Source organism: Salarias fasciatus, chromosome 10, assembly GCF_902148845.1.
Source record: "Salarias fasciatus chromosome 10, fSalaFa1.1, whole genome shotgun sequence".
Lineage (NCBI taxonomy): Eukaryota > Metazoa > Chordata > Actinopteri > Blenniiformes > Blenniidae > Salarias > Salarias fasciatus.
The window spans coordinates 2362628-2381785 of record NC_043754.1 but is presented as its reverse complement, the minus strand read 5'-3'; the positions used below and the strand labels follow the sequence as shown (position 1 = coordinate 2381785).

At 47.6% G+C, this 19158-nt stretch overlaps 1 protein-coding gene across 1 annotated transcript in view; it reads left to right on the top strand.

The window, feature by feature from the left end:
- igsf9bb (immunoglobulin superfamily, member 9Bb) overlaps window positions 1-19158 on the top strand; it is a 70052-nt gene that overhangs the window by 7690 nt on the left and 43204 nt on the right. Inside the window, exon 2 of the mRNA XM_030101022.1 lies at window positions 13810-14001. Coding sequence (XP_029956882.1) covers window positions 13810-14001 — 192 coding nt within the window. The remainder of the gene's footprint in view (window positions 1-13809; window positions 14002-19158) is intronic.

Here is a 19158-nt window from a genome sequence, read left to right as displayed (position 1 = left end):
AGTTTTGAAAGATTTAATTAGTGCTTGAATCTGAGGTCCAGCGCTCTTATTTCTGTTCGGCATTGGCGTGAACAGACACCTAGCATGCGGGTTTCATCTGCTTGTGCAGCAGCTGACGCAGTTTGAGTTTCTGTGAGTTTGTGTGAATGCTGTTTGGATGAGTTCAGACTCGTTCTGCTGCCTGTGTCGATCTGTGGAGCTTCACGTTGGAAACGTTAGACTCATCAGACCGGCCATGACCAATTTCATGTGAAGGCTCCATTTGATTTCATTTGATGACCTGATCTGCTTGGAGGTTGACTTTTTGAAAGGTAGCTCAACATTAAAGTGGCGTCTACATGTTTAAAATGTATTGATTTACATTTTAAAATCCTAATAATCTGCTGGGCAAGGCAGTGCGTAGATATTATCTCCTGATCACACTTTTTGGCTCCTGTATGGACCCAGTTTGTCAGATTTTGAGTGTCTGCTGATCCTGATACTGTCTTCACGATGGGCTGGACATGGCCCCCGATCCCGTCGGGTCATCCCCAGGTTGACGTGAACCGGGGTTTAGGTGAACCTCGACAGATGGCTCGACGTTACGCTGCTGTAGCCCGTAGCTCATCGTAGCTCATCATTCTGCCTCGTCACGGTTCAGAGGAGTCGGTATCGCCCCCTGCTGTCCTGACACCGTCGGCGTTTCACCGCCTGACAGCAGAGATGATGAGGACAGTCAGACATGGGGGGGAACGACCCTCAGCCATTCATTACGGAGTCCTGGGGATTGATGTGAACTTCTCCAGACATCACGGGTACGGAGGGGGAGGGGCGGGTACTGCCAGTGCACCTGCCCATCACAGTGGATGTTCTAACAGCCAATCAAAATGCAAGATGGTTCAACATTGGATTAATTGGTCTGTCGGTCCATGTCAGGCTGTCCTACTCCTCTTTCGTCGAGAAGTTGTTTTCTGTGAATCTCTGGACTCGTCCTGTTCTCCCGTGCATCGCGGCCCTCATTAGCATGTCGCTGCTTGGAGCCTGGGGTGGGTGAGGGGGGGGGTGGGCGGGGGGGGGGGGGGGGGGGGGGGTGTTGGTGGGGGCTCCGCAGTCAGCAGTATTGATGGACAGATTCCAATCAGCGGAGCATTATTCCAATCAGCGTGTTAAGATGGACTGTGAAGGACGTCGTCCCTCCTCCAGGAAATTCAAATGAAGCTCCCAGATGTTTATTCCTGAATCCAGATCTTGTGGCAGATCTGCCGGGGTTTTCCTGCCAGTTTTTGTCGTATTAGCATTACTTCGACGCGTTGAATTGATCCTGACATTGTTTATAGACAGTGCTAACGCGCCGTGCGCCCAGTGTGTGTCTGCAGTCGGGTGGAAGCGGCGCGTTGCAGCTGAAGTCGTCCCTCGGTCTGACAGCGCCGGTGCGGCGCTTCCTGTCCTCGTGTCAGCAGAGGAAGCGGCGAGACGGATGAGCGGCTGAGGCTCGCTCGCTGTAGCAGACGGGAGCCGTGCGGCGCTCCTGGAGTTGGCAGCGTGAGGAATGTGAAGTTAATACCATAAGCGGCGTGTTTCTGCTCAAATCAGACCTCAGACGGCAGCTCTTATCAACGCCGTGACTCGCGTACCTTTATCATCTGGAGGGTTTGTCAGAGCAACTTACCGCTGAACCGAAGCCACTCTGCTCCCTTTGAATACTGTAACTCCATTAATCGCCCGGTTCCCCCCGCCTCCCCCCCCCCCCACCGGCTCACTTTACAGTCCGGCCCTCCGATGCAGCACAGTCAGCTTCCTCTACGCCGGCTTCTCCAGACCCATTAAACATTCATGGGATCGGGCCATAAGATACCTCGCCATAACCTCGGCCGTGCTGCTCTAAATTCAGCTCCCGATCCCGAGCTACACATCCTGCGCAGATCGAGCGCAGATATCACACGCAGTCCGGTCAGGACGGGTCCCGCACCAGGCCGCACTTCGTACGTCGGAGTTATGGTCATCGTGATTTAAACAGGCTCCAGACGCTCTACATTCCTCTCACTAGTTGTGTTTTAGTGTAATGTTCATTCGTGCTCTCCATGTCAGAATGTTTGGACAGTCATATGCACTTGATGCGTCGCTGAAGGAGTGAATTCTCTCTGCAGCAGGTAGCGGCTAGCGGCTAACAGACTGAGGCTGCTGGTTTCCGTTTCAGTATCATACGTTTGTAGCTTTTGATCTTTTTAACTGTATTTGTTCCAAAAGCAAAAGAAGGAAATGAACTGTTACAGTTTTCGAACTCAATCTTAATTGTCTGTCAGTTTTTTAAAGCTCTTCTATTCATCAGTCATGAATAATCCTTCCAGTTCTCTATATGTACCAGCTTTACTGCACCACGGTCTCAGCCTGAGCAAACATCTTGGAAATGGCAAATTCAACTTATCATGTCTGGCTGTGGTTCAGTGGGGAGAGCAGTCGTCTCTCAATTGGAAGGTTGCTAGTTCGATTCCTGTCTCCCCCTGTCTACATGTTGAAGTGTCCTTGGGCAAGACACTAAACCCTACATTGCCCCCAGTGGATGAACTGAGCGCCTTGCGCGGCAGCTGCCTCCACTGGTGTGTGAATGGGTGAATGTGATATGGCAGTGTAAAGCGCTGTGGGCTCTGTCAGTGCAGGGTAAAAAGCACTATGTAAGTCCATTTACCATGTCAAAATGTGTTAATTTATTGCAAGTTTTATCAGTAACTAACAAAATGATGGCATGATAAAAGAGCTCGTCCTGCATGATTCCATCAGTCCGTATGAGAAGCTGCATGCGGCCACGTGGAGGGGGCAGCGACTCTCCAGAAGCTGAAGGATCATCCTGCCGTCCTACACCCATCTTTTCAAGGAGTTGCCTCACAACTTCACCGACTCGCTGCTGACTCCAGCTGTTCTTAATCTTTCCATCAGAAGGTCAGACCGCTGTAGAAACGGTGCAGACCTCAGGACCATCCAAGCAAAGCCCCTTGAATCCCCAGAAACACTGACGTGTGGTGGGAGCGGTGTGTGTGTCGAGTGTGTGTGGAGAATCAGAGGGAAGCTGCACACAGGGGCACAAATCAGGGAGCTTTTTGGGGAAAAGGACATGTAGAGAGCAGCCAGAGTGCACTCTGGGCATGATGTGGGCAGGGAATAGCTGTCATGTGGAAATAGAGACATATTAGAGGAGCTGCTATTGTATCTCCACCACCAGCAGGTGAAATCTGCTTACTGTGAACATCTACATTCTGCAGACAACACAGGATTCGTCTGCTGCGTCTGAAAACAAGCCTGTTTTATAACCCCGCTGCTTTGGTTTCTCCCACATGACATGAATTCACATCTGGACCGTTCCTACTGCTTTTGACCTTTTCAATAAGCATCCATTCATTCATATTTTGGTGTAAAAAGAGTATTGAGTGTTTGGATCGGGCCATCTTAGTGTTCTCTGCATTTAAAGTTTCTAGGTGTTTGGATTTTAAACTAAAAAAAAAATCTCTCAGATTAGCTAATAGTTTGCTGAACGGCCACATGGTGACTTCCTGTCACTAAAGAGAAGTTTAGGGAGGAGGGAGCTGAGATTAGAGGATGCTATCACCATTTTGAAAGCGTTTTTTTCATCACTGCTGTCGTCGCCACAGATACTGCTGTGATTTTGAGTCTTCGTGTAGATTAAATGCAAGCTATTACACAAGAGAACATCTCCTCTTTCTATTTTTGGCCCCGAAGTTCACATGATCGAATGAGGGACTGAGCTCTGCTCCTCACACTCTGAAACAAATGGAAGTTGCGTTATAATGAGAGTTAGGCTTCATGGCAGAGCATCAAAATAGGCTCCAGTTGAATGTTGTTGTTTGATTGGTTTGTCAGGTACACTGGGAAACATTTTCTTTGGTGTGTGAAAATAAAGCACTGTTGGATTATGGCAGTTTTCAGTGTGTCTTGTTAGCCTGATGTGTTAAAACTGGAAGCACAGCTTGGTTTGACTTCCTGTCTCACGGTCTTCTTGAGAAATGGCTGGAAATGGATCACACTGCTCACACTGACCTCTGAACCTTTCCATGGATTGTTGCCTGGATATGAGAGACAGAGTTGGAGACATGTCCTCTCTGAATGTCTCCTGTTGTCCCTGCTGCTCCTTCATCTGGTCCGACCTCCGACCTCCGCCATGTTTCTGCTCACTGAGCTGCTGAGTGGCTGCGGCGGTGAACGACCCCCGGGGGCTTCGGCATCCGGCTCCTCGGCCTTTCCCTTTCCACCGATCTCCATCGCTCATCGATCGTGGTCGGCCAACAAGTGTCTGGTCCAAGAAGACGGACGGAGGCCGATCGGGGCGGGGGCTGGGGTCACTGGAGAGATCTCCCAGCGCTGCCTCCGATTTAGGGCTGAACGATATGGGGAGAATATTGAATTGCGATATTTCCCCTCAATATTGCGATTGCGATATAGAATGCGGTATTTAATTTAGTCTATTTTTTTTATTTGTTTCAAAGTTTAAGCATTTCTTTCCCATAGTTTAGTTCTATTTGTTAGAATTAAATAAAAAGATATATGACTTGTAACAAACTGAACTTTATTAGATCAGTCATTAAAAGAATAGAACAAAATCTGTAGATTCAAAATTTAAAAGTCATTAAAAAAACAACTTAAGACATGTGGAATGAAGCACCTGCGAAATGGCTCTGGCCTGTTCCAGCACTCTAGAGACCATTTTCTCTTTTGATTCCCATCTCGCTGGACACTCTGTAACGAGGTTCTGCTCAGGGATGCTGATCCCTCTGCACCTCAGTCATACCTGTCTTCTTGTTCCAACTGTGGGAAAAGTGTCCCACCAGCTTCCTGCACATCCTGTCCCCTGAGACTCTTTCATCTTTATGTACATTTTCTAAAATATAAATACGAATAACACATTTTTGTCATAGGAGGCTACATCAACATAAAACACGCAACTGACTACGTTAACATGCAGTCAATATTCGGATTAAGGCCAATATTCCGGTTTCTGAAACATTTAGAATAACCCGTTTACCTGCTGAAACAGACGATTATTCCTGTTTACATGATCAGGATCTCCCCATTCAAACCACGGCCACAGATGACTCCATGACTGCATTTGCACTTCATGCCACTAGGTGTGCTGTTTGCATGTTCAACCTTATTTTACACAGACACCACAGAAGAAGAAGGGCTGCAGGTGCTGTGCAGGCTTTCTCTGCATGTTGTTAGAAAAAAAAGTGTGAGCAGACAAGACGTGGTAAAATGTTCAATGATGCGATGCAGCGTTTTTTCAATAAAAGAGAAGAACTGAACGATCGTTTCCACACATTTTATTTACTTATGAGCAGTTAAACTGTATCACAAGTAGTTCATGTACTCAAAAGACCAAGATTCCTTGCAGATAGAACATGCGCAGAACAGTATTTAATGTGCCTTTCGACCGCGATATCCCTCTCTGTCTGTCTCTCTCTCTCTCTCTCTCTCTCTCTCTCTCTCTCTCTTTCTCTCTCTCTCACATGCGCGTGCGCACGGAGCACGGCATTCCTTGCAGAGGACGTGTTGCTGTTCCACATCTTTTATAAATCCGCTGCCATTGTGCAGAACGAGGCTCGGTGATCACGCTGCTCCAGTCAGCGGCACCTTGTTAAACGAGCAGTCTGCACGGCGCCCTCCGATGTAAATTTGCGTCACGTGACTGTAGTATCGCGCCCCTTGCGATGTGCAAATCGCGTTTTGTAATATCTCGAGATTATCGCAAATGCGATATATCGTTCAGCCCTACTCCGATTCCCGCCCGACGCCGACAGACCCGGGCTGTTTTGAAGGCGACGGCCGCTAAATTACAGGTTAGCAGTCAGAAGCGCGGCGTCGCTGGCAGCAGCACTCGGCTGGTTCCCTCAGAGAATCCTCTGCTGCCACGCTTGTAATTTAGACGTCACTCACTGCGTCTCCAGGTTGACGGGCGTTTTTCATTTGTTTGAGGTAATTTGAGAAATTTGTTTCTTCCTCATTGAAATGTGCAGATAAACCTGCCGATGTCGCTCTTCAGAGGTTTATGTGATTCTTTGTGGTTCTCCGGTGGGTGTGTATCCATGTGTTGGACCTGCGGTGGATGTTTTCGGTTCTGAAGTGTGTGAAAGACAGAACGCAGCCTGGTGTCAACACGATTTGTGATGATTTCTCCTCCAAGGGGAGGCAGCAGTTTGGCGTCGTTGCCACTCCAGGTCTGACCTTTAGACTGCAGCCCAGCGTCCAGGCATCTGTTTACATGAGACGCACACGGGGCATGTTAATGAAGAAGAAAACGCTTAGACACACACAAAAAAAACCCGCACAGGGTCTCTGCAGCGGCTGAGCGCTGGCATCCAGTTTACTGATCAAAGCTTACATCAGGGCCTTACACTAATCTTCAAAAACAGCCCAAAAAAAGAACAGGCAGCAGTTCAGAGCAGCTGAAACCAAAGTTAGAAGTTATGTAGTTATGTAATGGTAATACGGTGAGGACGGAGGACGGAGGCACGCATGCTGCGGCCGCCACGCCTTTCCAACCCAAACACACAGCTAGCGCTCCGGTAGAGGTCAGGAGAGTCAGAGGAACGGAACTCTGGCTGATTTCTGGTGCCAGAAATGAACATTTTAGCTGATGAAACACAAATTTAGCACCAATAAAGTCCAATTCAGATTGTGGAAGTACAGGTAGTGTTGAGGGGATGCTCTGAAATGTGGTTTAAGCAAAAGAGTGAAAATCACTAAAAACTGCTCTGTCACTTAGATAGTTACACATGCAAAAAAGAGGGGAAAAAAAAACAACCAAAGCTTCCTAAAACACACTTAAAACACCTTAAAAAGGGCGAGAACCACTTAAAATGGCCAAATAAAGAGAAAACAAAGATATCTACATTATAATAATGCTGCTTTACCTGATCGCCTGGTGAACCTTCTGTCCATCTTCTCAGTTATTTCTGTTCGTGTCACTATAGTTTTATTTTCCTCCCAGAAATTTTCCTGCATCACGACAAACCATGAGGCCTCGTCACTCTTCTCATAAAGCTTTAGGGAATATTTCACTTTATTTGTGTGCACTTGACCATATTTCAAAATAGACTCCTTGGGATAAATATATATTGAAATTAGTTAAAATAGCTAAAACCACCAGGAAATTAAAAAAAAAACAAAAGAAAGAAAAAACATAATTAGAGAACACTGTAGTCCGTATGGCTGAAGTAGCTAAAACAGCAGAAATAACTACATCAGAAAAGATTGAAAATGGCTCAATAAAACAAAAAATCTGCTTAAAAATCCAGCCTTTGCTATAAAAAGAATTTTAGCTTTATCAAAATAAAAAAGGAGATACAATGGCTAAAAAAGCGTTCAGGGTGTAACCTGCCCTCACCCACAAGTCACTGGGATTGACTCTTAAATATGACAAAAGGACTTTAGGAGCTGAGTTATCTTGGTTTTAATGGTTTGATACTTTAGGCTTTATTTGGTGAAAATCATCCAGAGCAGATCAGCGTCTCCCGGCCTGAGAGTCTGCAGACTAATGCGGGTCACTGGTTTCCAGCTGGTTTCCCTCAGAGCCGATCCCGTTAAATGACCTCCAGAAGAGCCTGAACCTTCAGCTCCATGATGCTCACGGTCGTCTTCCCGGCGGTGAATCGTTCTGCCGCCTCCCGCCTGGGAGCGATGGAGTGTTTTCACAAGCCGCTCCCAGGTTCTCCGCAGGAAAGACAAGTGGGACACGAAACCGACAGATGGGACGTGTCTGCGGAGCGGCATTCCCGACGAGGAGGCCTCGGCGCGTCGCCGGCCCGTAATGCGGCACCGCGTTTATCCTGATTAACGCCGCCGGCTTCTCTTGGACGAGCTCCAACTCCCCCCCCCCCCTCCTCCCCGCGGCAGCGGCGTCTGATCAGGGCGTTCGCACCTCCCCAAACAGAGCACGTCAGGCTGAAGGTGTGCCAGGGTGTGAAATCACCTGGCAGGGTGTGGAAGACGACACAGAAGCGGTGCGGAGACTCCGCTCTCCTCCGGCTCGGCGCCGGCAGTCGGGAAACGCTCAAACGCCGCATTCGCCGGCCTCGCTTCTCCTCCTGCCGGAGTGTTTTCTGGTCCACCTTCGGACCGAGTCAGCGGGAGGTCGGCGGCTCAGAAAACACACACACGCTTCTCTGAAAAATCAAAGGCAGAGTCCAGCGGCAGGTTCAGGAGGTGAAGCAGCTCTTCCGCTGAACGTTCTCAGCAGCAGTGGCGTCCGTCGGCAGTCGAGCGGTTTCGAAATGAACTCTTCACTTCCGATGTTTCCGAATTCCCTGTCTTCATTTCATGAGCAGCAGCATCACGACAGAAGCTTCGAGCCTTCAGAGTGTGTTTGAAAGTTTATGCCGGATTCATGCGGGCCACCGTCTCCGGCTGTTAACCGGGTTAACCGGCTGCAGACCTGCGGTTTAACGCCCTTCGCAGCGAGCGAGGCCTGCCGTCTGCGGCAGAGTCTTCCCGCGTTGCTTCACACGCTCTGCGGGAGGGATCAGATGCTGCTGCACCCTGAAAGGATCCTCTTTGAATTTCAAATGACGACGGATGCTTGCATGAGAGCGGAGGACCCAGAATTAGGTCAAGTCTCCCCTCCGCTGGTAGCATTAGCGCTTTTAAACCATCTGGGCGTTGGTGTCAGCGCCGGCTGCCGACCCGCCGGAGCGCTGCCGTTTGTGTCGCCCAGTTTTTTAAACTGAATCGGAGTTTGAAGACTCCTGCACCCCAAAAGCTCTCCGGGAGGATTCCCTCTCCCCACCGCAGGTGTTTACACAGCGCCGATCCTGGTTGATCTGAAACCGCACCGCTGCGGCGTTTGATCCCACGGCGGGAAATAGAAGCTCCTCTCAGCCTCTCCCAGCTTAAAAAGATGTTTTGTTTCCGTTTCTGCCCTCTTCGGATGTTTCAGCTCATCTTATTGTCACATTTCTCTGCAGAGAGGTGGTATTTTTAATCCCCCACAGGAAACTTTTTGAAGTCCTCAGGGCGGAGTGGTGGTGATCTGGTGATTTCAATGCCGCCGGTTTTCCATGGAGAAGCCGCCGCGGTTTCCTGTGCGGCTTTTGCTGCGTTGGTTCCGTCTTTTCTCGCCAGCGCCTGACTGACTCTGAGTCCGGGGTCTTAAGCCTCTGAGATTTTGCGAACAGATGGGGATGAAAGTCAAATGACAAGCGACCGGAGAAGAGAGGGGAAACGCGTTTTAACTGCAGATTCATTCATGTTTGCCCCACAAACTGAGAATTACGTCAATCAAAAAGCACTTCAGTTTCAGAGGGATTTCACAATATTAAGTCAGCTAAAACCTAAAACGGGGACTTTTAAAGTGTCGGACGATGTAACCAGAATTCTTATAGTTTTGAACTGAAGCTCTTTTTTTTTTATATCTCCATTACGGCTGCACAAACTAATGCAGATAGATCACTGTGATTTCGACATTTGCATGATGAAATTTTCATTTTGAACTTGTTTCTCCGTGCGCTGTGAGTTGACGGCCTGCACGTCAACATGCTTGTCCAGTCAGAAGGAGCCTCACTGCACCAGATTGTTGACAACAAATCACATCCTGCTTCATCACACTTCATAACGTTGGTGCAAAGCTGGTGGCAGCAGGTCAGAGGCAACAAAATAAAAACTGAAAAACAACCAAAACCAATAACGTCAACAAATTTCTCTGCAGGGAACATGAAGAAATCATGGAAACAGACATTTTGCAGTTGTGTTGAAAAAGCTCCAAGAATCAGGAACAGACCTGGGAAGCTAACTGCTTTGATTTTGAAGGCTGGTGTGTTCGTTTCAGAAAATGACAGTGTGAGAGAAGCGGTTTGGCAGAAGGTGGGCGACCTCCGTTTAGAGCCCGGCGCCTCTAACGATGAAGAAAGAGCGCTGGCTCCGGAGTGCCTCACCGTGTTGTGGCCGTTTACGGCGTGTTATAAGCCCCCGAAGCATTGCACATGCTCTTGGCTGGCAGCGTTATTAATGCCTCCATTAATTTCACAGGCCTGTCGTTTTATTACCGCCACACTCCGGCCCCAACTCTCCAATAAGATACAGGGAGACTTAAGTGCCGCTGCCAGGATAATTGGCTGTATGATAATGCGCTGACCTTGCTTTAGTCATCAATAATTGATGTTGCATTGTGTAAAAATCTCATTTATTTTTCATTTTTGTTGGCACTTAGCAGCGCGGGCCGGTTGTCACAGTGTGACGGCGGCGAGCGGCGGCACGCGGCCAGCGCCGGGGAGAGTTGTAAATTCGCCCCGTCGATTTATTTACGGCGGCGCTCCGAGTCGTCACGCTCAGACTCTTTTGTCACCCCGTATAAATATAGACAGTTCTTTCCATCGTGGCCGCGAGCGGCGCCGCGCCGCGGAGCACGGGAGATCTGTCGCCGCCTCGCGACCTGCTAACAAACCCCCTGTAAATCACCCCCCAACACACACACACACACACACACACACTCTGAAACTGGAAGACCATGCAGCTCCGACATGCTGCTCTGTGAAGGGTTTGACTCCCTGCCTCCTGTCAGAACCACGGTTTGATTCCTTGAAATGACTGAGTTGTGTTTGGTGCCGTCATTAAAGAGACAAGAGAAAGTGGACACATATAACTGGAAATGTGTTCAGATCATTTTATATTTTTAGAGTATTACTGTATTTTCTGAACAATAAGTCAACAGTGCTCTTTCTCTTGGCCCTGAAGGCCCCAGACACACACTCTGGCTTTTAATTACATCAAACTACGTGTTGTTTTTCAGTCACATCTCTAAATGCGGCCGCATTTTTGTTTTTGCACTGAACAGAAAGACACTTTCTCTTTCCATTGGTATCAGTCGGCATCAAAAGCCACGAACTATGGCGCCACGGCGGCGATCGTTCTCCACGGCGGCGGCGGCGGCAGCGGCAGATCCAGAGCTGCTTGATTTACCTTTAACCAAGTGTTACAGTCCTCCTGGCAACAGTCACAGATCCCCTCCCCTCCACTCCCAGCTCACACTCCTGCTGGCTCGTGTGTGTGTGTGTGTGTGTGTGTGTGTGTGTGTACCTCGGTGGTTCTACCTTGCCACGGTGTCCTCCCTCGAGCCTTTGATTGTAAATGAGCTAAACCCTTGAGGGGTGAGGGCAGCGGGGGGGCGGGGGCGGGGGTGTATCTCGCTCCGGCTCATCACTTACAAACAGTGAAGTCATACCTTCTTTCCACCCGGCCGCCGCCGCTTTCTCTCTCTCTCTCTCTTTTTTTTTTTCCCTGATTGCACGATCTGCGATGATGTCACCGGCAGCCAATCGACACTTAGCACCGCTCGTGTGTGTGTGTGTGTGTGTGTGTGTTTGTGTGTGTGTGAGGAAGACGAAGGGGGAGGGAGGTTTGGGTGTTCACCACTGGGAGAATTGCTCAGTTATTATCTGCTTCTTCCTGCGCAGCTCGTGAACACACACACACACACACACACACACACACACACACACACACACACACACACACACTCTCCATCATGTAACACACTGAGTGTGTGTCCTGCACGGTGCTGTTGAAGCTCCCTGATGGTGATAACACACTGAAACATCCTCCTGGTGGATCCGGGAGGCCCGGCTCTCCTCCTATTGGTTGGTTTACATTTTGATTTGTTTTATTATTATTATTCCATTTTCCTGACGTTCACTATTGGGGCTCATTATATGATAAACATCTTCTGTTGTGTGGAAAAACCAAGTCAGTGACTTGGTTTCTCACGCTGACCTCGGTTGAAGGTGACTGGGGCTTCTCCCTGCGCTGCAGCCTTCATCTGCCTTTGAACGCTCCGGCTGAGGACTGAAGACGGATAATTCGGGTTAACGCTGCGGAGAGTTTACGGCCGGCCTTGAATGGATATTAAGCCGTAATGAAAGCGGCGTGATTTGTTTGCTCTGCGAGCGCGCACACACACACACACACTGCTGATGGTAAAACACAGAGATTAAGTGCAGCGTTGTTCTTTGAGTGTTTGTGTTGTTGGGAAGCTGCTTCTTAAAGGGACAGTGCCTCATTGACGACGGTCATTAACGGTGCGCCGTATTTCAGTCAGCCAGATGAAGTGTGTGTGTGTGTGTGTGTGTGTGTGTGTGTGTGTGTGTGTGTGTGTGTGTGTGTGTGTGTGTGTGTGTGTGTGTGTGTGTGTGTGTGTGTGTGTGTGTTTATGGATGGAGTCGGCACTCATGGTAATGTCTGTGAATGACTTCGTGATATTTGTGTTTTTCTGCAAGGTTTCAAAGCTATTTAAGATTCTAAACTCATGATCTTGTAACCAGTTTTGCGATTATTTTTTTTAATTCCCGGAAATCTGTTAGAATCAACAAAAACTCTGAAAGAGATTTGCGTTCAAAACTTCTGCGTTTCATAAATTGACACTTAGATTGGCAATAACTCACAGATGATCTCTTTTAATCAACAGCAGACATCAGACATTAACACCATTAAATGAAACTCAATGAAACCTGTTTGCTTTAATCAAAGTAAAACTTTACTTTTGACCACTAGTAGGCAGCGTCGTAATCACTTCTCTTCAGATTGGTCCAAGTTTCAGTTTTCATTACAGCTGTGTGCAGATGTTAGCGTGAACAGCACTTTACAGATTTCATTTTACCCATTTGAATGGCGTTAAACATTAAGTATGAATTAATCAGTTCTGTTCTGGTGAAAATCACCACAAAGTTTCTGTAAGCAGCTGGAAGGCAGCGTCGGCACCGGTGGCTGGTAGGGGAGGAAAAAATCCAGTCACGTCATTTTTTGTTTGGCGGTTTTAAACAACAACTTTATAAACTCTATTCTAGTTTTTTCTTTAGATTAGATATTCTAAAAAGTTTACTCCAAATTCATTTTATACTTTTATGTGTACCTTCATGAACCAGTTTACCATTAGTACTACTAGTAGAGCATAGTTCTAGTTTTACTAGTTGTGTACATCTAGTCCACTTTTGTTTGATGGTGCTTGTTGTGTATTTACTGTGTTTTAAGAAGACACTAGGATGAAATGATTGGGTTTTAAGAAAACTACATTGTTATGCCGGTTCCTCGTTTTTTATAAGGTCAATAACAGTCGGAAATCGGGCGCGTTGGTCGGCTCTCCGCCTCCCTCCAGGACGAGCAGAGAGTCCGTCCGATCAGCCGTATTGACCAGTAAGATGCTAGCACGCCGCGTTTCCGCTCACGAGGCCTGGCTACATGCTAATCGGCCCGGATCGCTGCGAGCGTCCGGCGGCGGCGGCGGAAATCCTTTCGGGCCCAGGTGTTATTGAACATGTCACATTGGCCCCCGCCATGTTTCTGACGGCCTCGCCGCCGTCAGACCGAGATCGAACGCAGATAAATCTCATTCATGTGGTTAATCCGGCCCGCCGGCCCGCCCGCCTCGGCCCCCGCCTGGATTTGTCGCCGCCGTCCTTTTTGATCAGACTTTAAGCTGCTGTTCGGGCTCGGGTCCAAAACGCCCTCTGGACGTTTCTCTTTCTAATCTCAGCCGTCGGTTCGAGCGGAACGAGCTCGTTCGCTTCAAATTACCCGACGTCACGATAACCTGGAGACTAGAGGAAGGAGAGCGGGTGGAGGGAAACGTCCTGAGGACGCCTGGACGTCTGTCCCTCAAGGGAAGGACTGAAACCAGCAGCACACAGTCCTCATCGTTCTGGACATGTCGAGGTTTTAGACCGCGTCTTGACCTCAGCTGACGTCTCCCTATTTAGAAATCCCTGAACCAGTCCTCCTGCATGTGGTCTCTTTTAAGCCAGTGTCAGACTGACGGGGTCTCCTGTCTTTTTTCCCGAGGTGCCCACGGAGTGCGAGAGGAGCCCCAGTTCGTGACGGCTCGCGCAGGAGAGAGCGTCATCCTGGGATGCGACGTGTCTCATCCCCTGAACGGCCAGCCCTACGTGGTGGAGTGGTTCAAGTATGGAATGCCCATCCCCTTCTTCATCAACTTTCGCTTCTACCCTCCACACGTGGACCCGGAGTACGCCGGTAAGCCCGGACGCCGCCGCCGCCGCCGCCGCTGCTGACCGGGTTTTCTGTGTTCCCCGTCGTGTCCCAGCGTCTCGTTAGCATGCGGGGCTGCTGCTTGGTTCCATGGACTCCTTTATACGGCGTTTCTCTGCACACCTCAGAAAGTTCATTTCAGCTCAGTAATACTATATAAAAGTTTGGATTTCGAAGTGTTGCTTTTTTATAAAATACTGACAAATGATATATGATTCATCCTGAAGTTCCACCATTATAAGTTTCTATTGATGTTGTTACTCCTTTTTTTTAGTGTTTCTCGTTTCTTTCGTGATATTTGAACCTGCAGAGTTTTGCGCTGTTTTAGCCTTAGATGAAAAATGAAATTTCAACAACATTTCTTCCCTTGGCTGTCAGAGCCTTGAAAAAGTGGCAGAACTCCACTCTGATGATCTGAACCGCATCTGGAATTCTCCGTGGCGTGACGTGAATGTGTGATTTCTAGTGATTGTGGGACGTTACAGCACTTCTCCACCCATACGTGTGAAAAGTGACGTGTTGGTGTTTATTTCCTCGAGTCAAAGTCCGTGTTTAGTTACAGACTGGCATCACATTAAGTCACACACTTTGTGAACTTGTTCTGCGATCCGTCCAAAACCAAAGCTGGCTGCTCGCCACCGGTGCCGGCGTTCACAGACAGATCCAGACCGTTGCCCGCTGTACGACGCTCCTGACAGGATTCACGCTGAAGGGAGCTTCTGTCTGGACTGGGTCTAGAAGCGTTTGGTTCACGCTGCTGTTTTTAACAAGTCAACGATCCCTGTCGAGCCGCTGCTGCCATGTTTTTTCTGCGACACGCTGGATGTTAAATCACCGGGCGCCACACTCGGTTACCTGCTGGCTGTCGAGGTTTGACTCCACCGCCGACCGATGGCGACCGAGCTCGGCCGTCATTCATCACTCCGCTGCTCTGATGGGTTTTTCTATACCACAGGAGTCAGAAGGCTTTATCGTCTCCACCTTTTCTCTCCTCATTGATTTCTAAACTAATCCCCTCGTCTGATTTGCTGGATTTCAGGAGCTTTTTTTTCTAGTTTTTTTCTTTTTTTTTTTTCTTTTGCATAAAGATGAGTTTTTCTGCTAGAAACATTTGGGAAGATATTAAAAGTTGAAAAGTGTTTCACTCTTCGTCTAATCTGCGTTCCATGTAGGTGATTATGGAGAGTTTAAGCAGATTTAAAATGGAACAGGCAGACCAACTCATGAGTTAGATCCCAGCGCTGAATGCTAATGTGGGTCATCACGATTCGAGCTGCTGATAAGAACAATAAGAGTGGCTCAGACTCGCCCCGGACGTTGCCATTTTTTTGGTACTTGAGGAACTTTGGGGCTTATAGAGCTTCATCTGTTAAAAACGCAGCCTCTGATTGGTCGGCGGACGCCGCTCAGGATGCGAGGGGATCGGAGTATTGGCTGTGGAGAAGATTCCAACAGTCACCGCTGGATTGATTAGTCTGGATTATTAGAATTTAGGAAACACGTCAGATACAGACACCAGACATCTCTGAAGGTGAACGGTTTGTGAACGCAGAGCAGGGCGGTGGATTTAACAGGGTTCCAGCAGAATGTTCATGTATCAATTAGCAGCAAAAGAACAAAAATAACTGATTTATAGTTCAAAAAATACAGCAGTTCTATTAATATATGGGTGAATAAATGTTATTGGAATTCAGTTTCTATCAAATCTCCGCCATCGAGCACACGTTCAAGAAAAAAACCCTCATTCAAGTTTTAATTGTCCTGCATTCTATATGATTCTGTAATTAAAAGTTCACCGCAGAAAGATCAGAATGACTTTCCTGAATCCACTTCTGAGCTTAATGTCTGATCTCGGCATTAAAGGCTCTGAAGTCTGTTTCTGAAGGTAGTTTAGTTCAGCCTCCCTCAGAATTCCATATTTAGCGGTGATGTTGTTAAAACTTGTAATCACGTTGGCTATAAACGTTAATCTGCTGATCGGTTTGAAAGCCTGCCGATTGATTGATGAGTGTCTGCATCAGATACAAGCCACAGGTCTCTTTTTGAAAAGTCCTCTCACTTCTTATCCCTGCTGCAGGAAGTAAAACCATCTGAGACGCCCGAGCTCTGAGTAATCTCTCTCTCTGAGTCCTCCCACACTTTGTCCTTATTGATTATCGATCAGATCACCTTTTACACGACTGATATGGAGAAATTCTGCTTCACTCACAAATCCAGACGGTTGAATAAAATAAGAGTTGAAGAATTGGCTAAAAGTGAACTCGCTGCACATGAACGCCAGGCCAGGTGAGGGGGAGGGGTCTAGATCAGAGGGGGTGGAGACTAGATCAGAGGGGGCGGGGTTTGGAACAGAGGAACGTCAACTCACTGCGCGTTTTTTATCGTAGCATAATTCTAAAGTTATTATAGACAGATTATACGATATTATAAAGTGTATTGTTTTGTAAAGCAAATGTGTTATTAAGACCTTAAAGCTCGTGTCCGGAGTTTTGAAAGAGAGAGGTTTTTTTTTTAATCCAACATCTCAGGTTCCGCCCTCCCTCTACTTTCATGAGCGACCAAGCCACGCCCCTTTAATTGTGCACGCTCATTATTTGTCGGGTGAAAATGAGAGCCTCTGAGTCCTACAGCATCCTCCATGTTTAGCTGTTTACGGTGGATGTTCAGCAGACAGTGGATATATCCGAGGTGAGCGCGGCGGCTGCTGCGGAGCTAACTCTCCTCTGCTGGGCGAGCGGCCGTGCTCTCTGGCTGCGCGCACATGTTGATTGACAACACGAGAATGCGGAAGCTCGAAATCTATTGGCTGAAGCTGACCGGCGCTTTTTCGGATAACATGGGGGTCTATGAGATGAAGGCGGGGCTCATAAATACATTTTTATATTGCTTTATGCTGATATTATATTGTAGTATCGAACCAGACGGACACATTTCAGCTCTGTTGAAAAATGATACATACGTTGGAAACGAACGGAAACTCCGGACACGAGCTTTAATGTAATCACTGTATAATTCTCTACACAGATTTAAACAAATTTAGTCAGCAAATTGATGCATTTGGCAATTTGTCACAGTGCATTTCATAGTATATAATATAGTCACAGTATCACAGGAGGTTTTTGATATCATTTGATACATATCCATTTAATATGTAGCAATTTAAATTAATGCATCTAAACAGGAGTTTTTTAGCAGCAACCAGCATCCTCTGCAAACATGCTCAACATGCAACAAGCAACTACTAGCAAAAAACAAAGACCAGAAACCCACTGACCTTGTAAATGTGATCTTTTCTTGGGAGAACCAAAAAATGTGATGTTTTTTTAATGTAAATCAAGCTGATGTTGTGATTTTTCTAATTTTACATTCCTAATTTTATCTATATAAGCAAGGTACACATGTTAGAAATACACTCTGACGTGACAACACTATCAGTTTTTTATATTAAACTCTACAAAACAAGCACTCGTGAGTGAATCAGACTGAGAGGAAAACAGCAGAAACCACAGATGAAGCAGAATGTGGAAGCAAGGAGCAGCTCTGGAGGCTCTGAAAGCTTTATGTACAGTTTACCGCCGAAGCAGGAAGGAAGCCGACTGACTATTTGTCACAGACCTCAGTGTAACCTCGAAGTGTGAAGCGTCAGTGTGTCAGTGGCCGTCGCTGCTAATTCATTTCCTTTCTCCTGATTTTACATTAGAGTGGATATGAAGTATCAGTCGTGAGCTTTGAGCCAAGTTCCTCCTGACTGCACGTCTTTGTCTGCAGCTCTGACTTCTGTGATCCTGAAGAGGCGACTCCTCTGTGCTTCAGCTCACACTGCGCCTCAGAGCGGGGGTCAGAGGTCACGGTCGAGCCGTGGGGACACACAGACACTCGCATTGTGCCCAATCTGGATGGAGAGCATGTCAAGAAGTTAATGAGTGGATGAACTGTGAACTCCTCCTCACACACACACACACACACACACACACACACACACACACTGTGATGGGAAAGCTGCAGAATATTTGCTCCGTCCGTCTTCAGACTGATATCATCTCCAGGCTCCAGACCGTTTTAGCAGCAGTCATATCAGCTGTTTCCTGAATGTTTTCGTCACTTTGTTGGTGAATTTCAGCGCCAGGAAACAGAAATGGGGCAAAACGGCAAACTTATTCTAGGAATAGGAGCATTTCCTGGCAGAAACGATTCACTCCAAGAAATTCAGAAAGATCCCGGGAGCTACAAATCCTACAGGAATTTACTTTCCTTCTTTCAGCTGCTCCTCCTCTCCTCTTTGTTTCCAGGATACGTGCTCGCCTTATTTATCTTTTTTCACGCAGCAATTCAAGCTCTGGAAACGTGTTTTCAGTGTTTTCCTCGTATTGAAGTGAACAGAGTTAAGAAAGGCTGCTGAGGAACTCATTCTGTTCTGTCCTGCTCTCTGCAGGAAACGGCAAATATAAGCAGGGTTTTAAGAAAATTAATGGCAAAATATGACGCATTATTCCCTTACTGGTCGCAGCGATGAATCTATGGATCACGAATTCTCACTCCGGTCTTCACAGGTTCTCTTTTCTGGATTTAAGAAACAACCACATGCTGTTTGAAATGATGAACTGCTGCTGTAGTTTGTTTCATGCTGCTGGATCCAGACGAGGTTTTTCGTGCGCTTTAATGATATAATTGCTAATGAAAGCGCTTGAACATGGCCGCGGAGGCCGTCTGCGCTGCTGCAGTACGTCATTAAATGCTAGCTGGCCTCACGCAAGCTAGTTCGACATGTCAAAGGTCACGTTGAAGAAAACAGCTCATCATCAAAATGAGCTTAACGATCTTTAAAGGTTTCAGGGAGTCAGTGGAGGAGCCCGGAAAAGCAGTGCAGAGACGCTAAATGCTACATGCTAACCTCACCTCTATCAAACAGAACTTCAGACGGCTGGATCCGACTCGCTGTGTTTTCTGCGTCGCTGTCAGTCCAGCGGAGACTCGCTTTGGGGCGGATTGCACAGCGGTGGCGTCAGCCGCGAGGAAGAAAGGCAGGCAGTCGGATCGCCGCGATGAAGAGACGCTCTGTTCAGCCGCCGAAGCCATCTGCACGGCGGCTTTATTCCCCTTCAAATGGAGCGGCGGACTGGAGCCTGTGGAGAGCCGCCACTC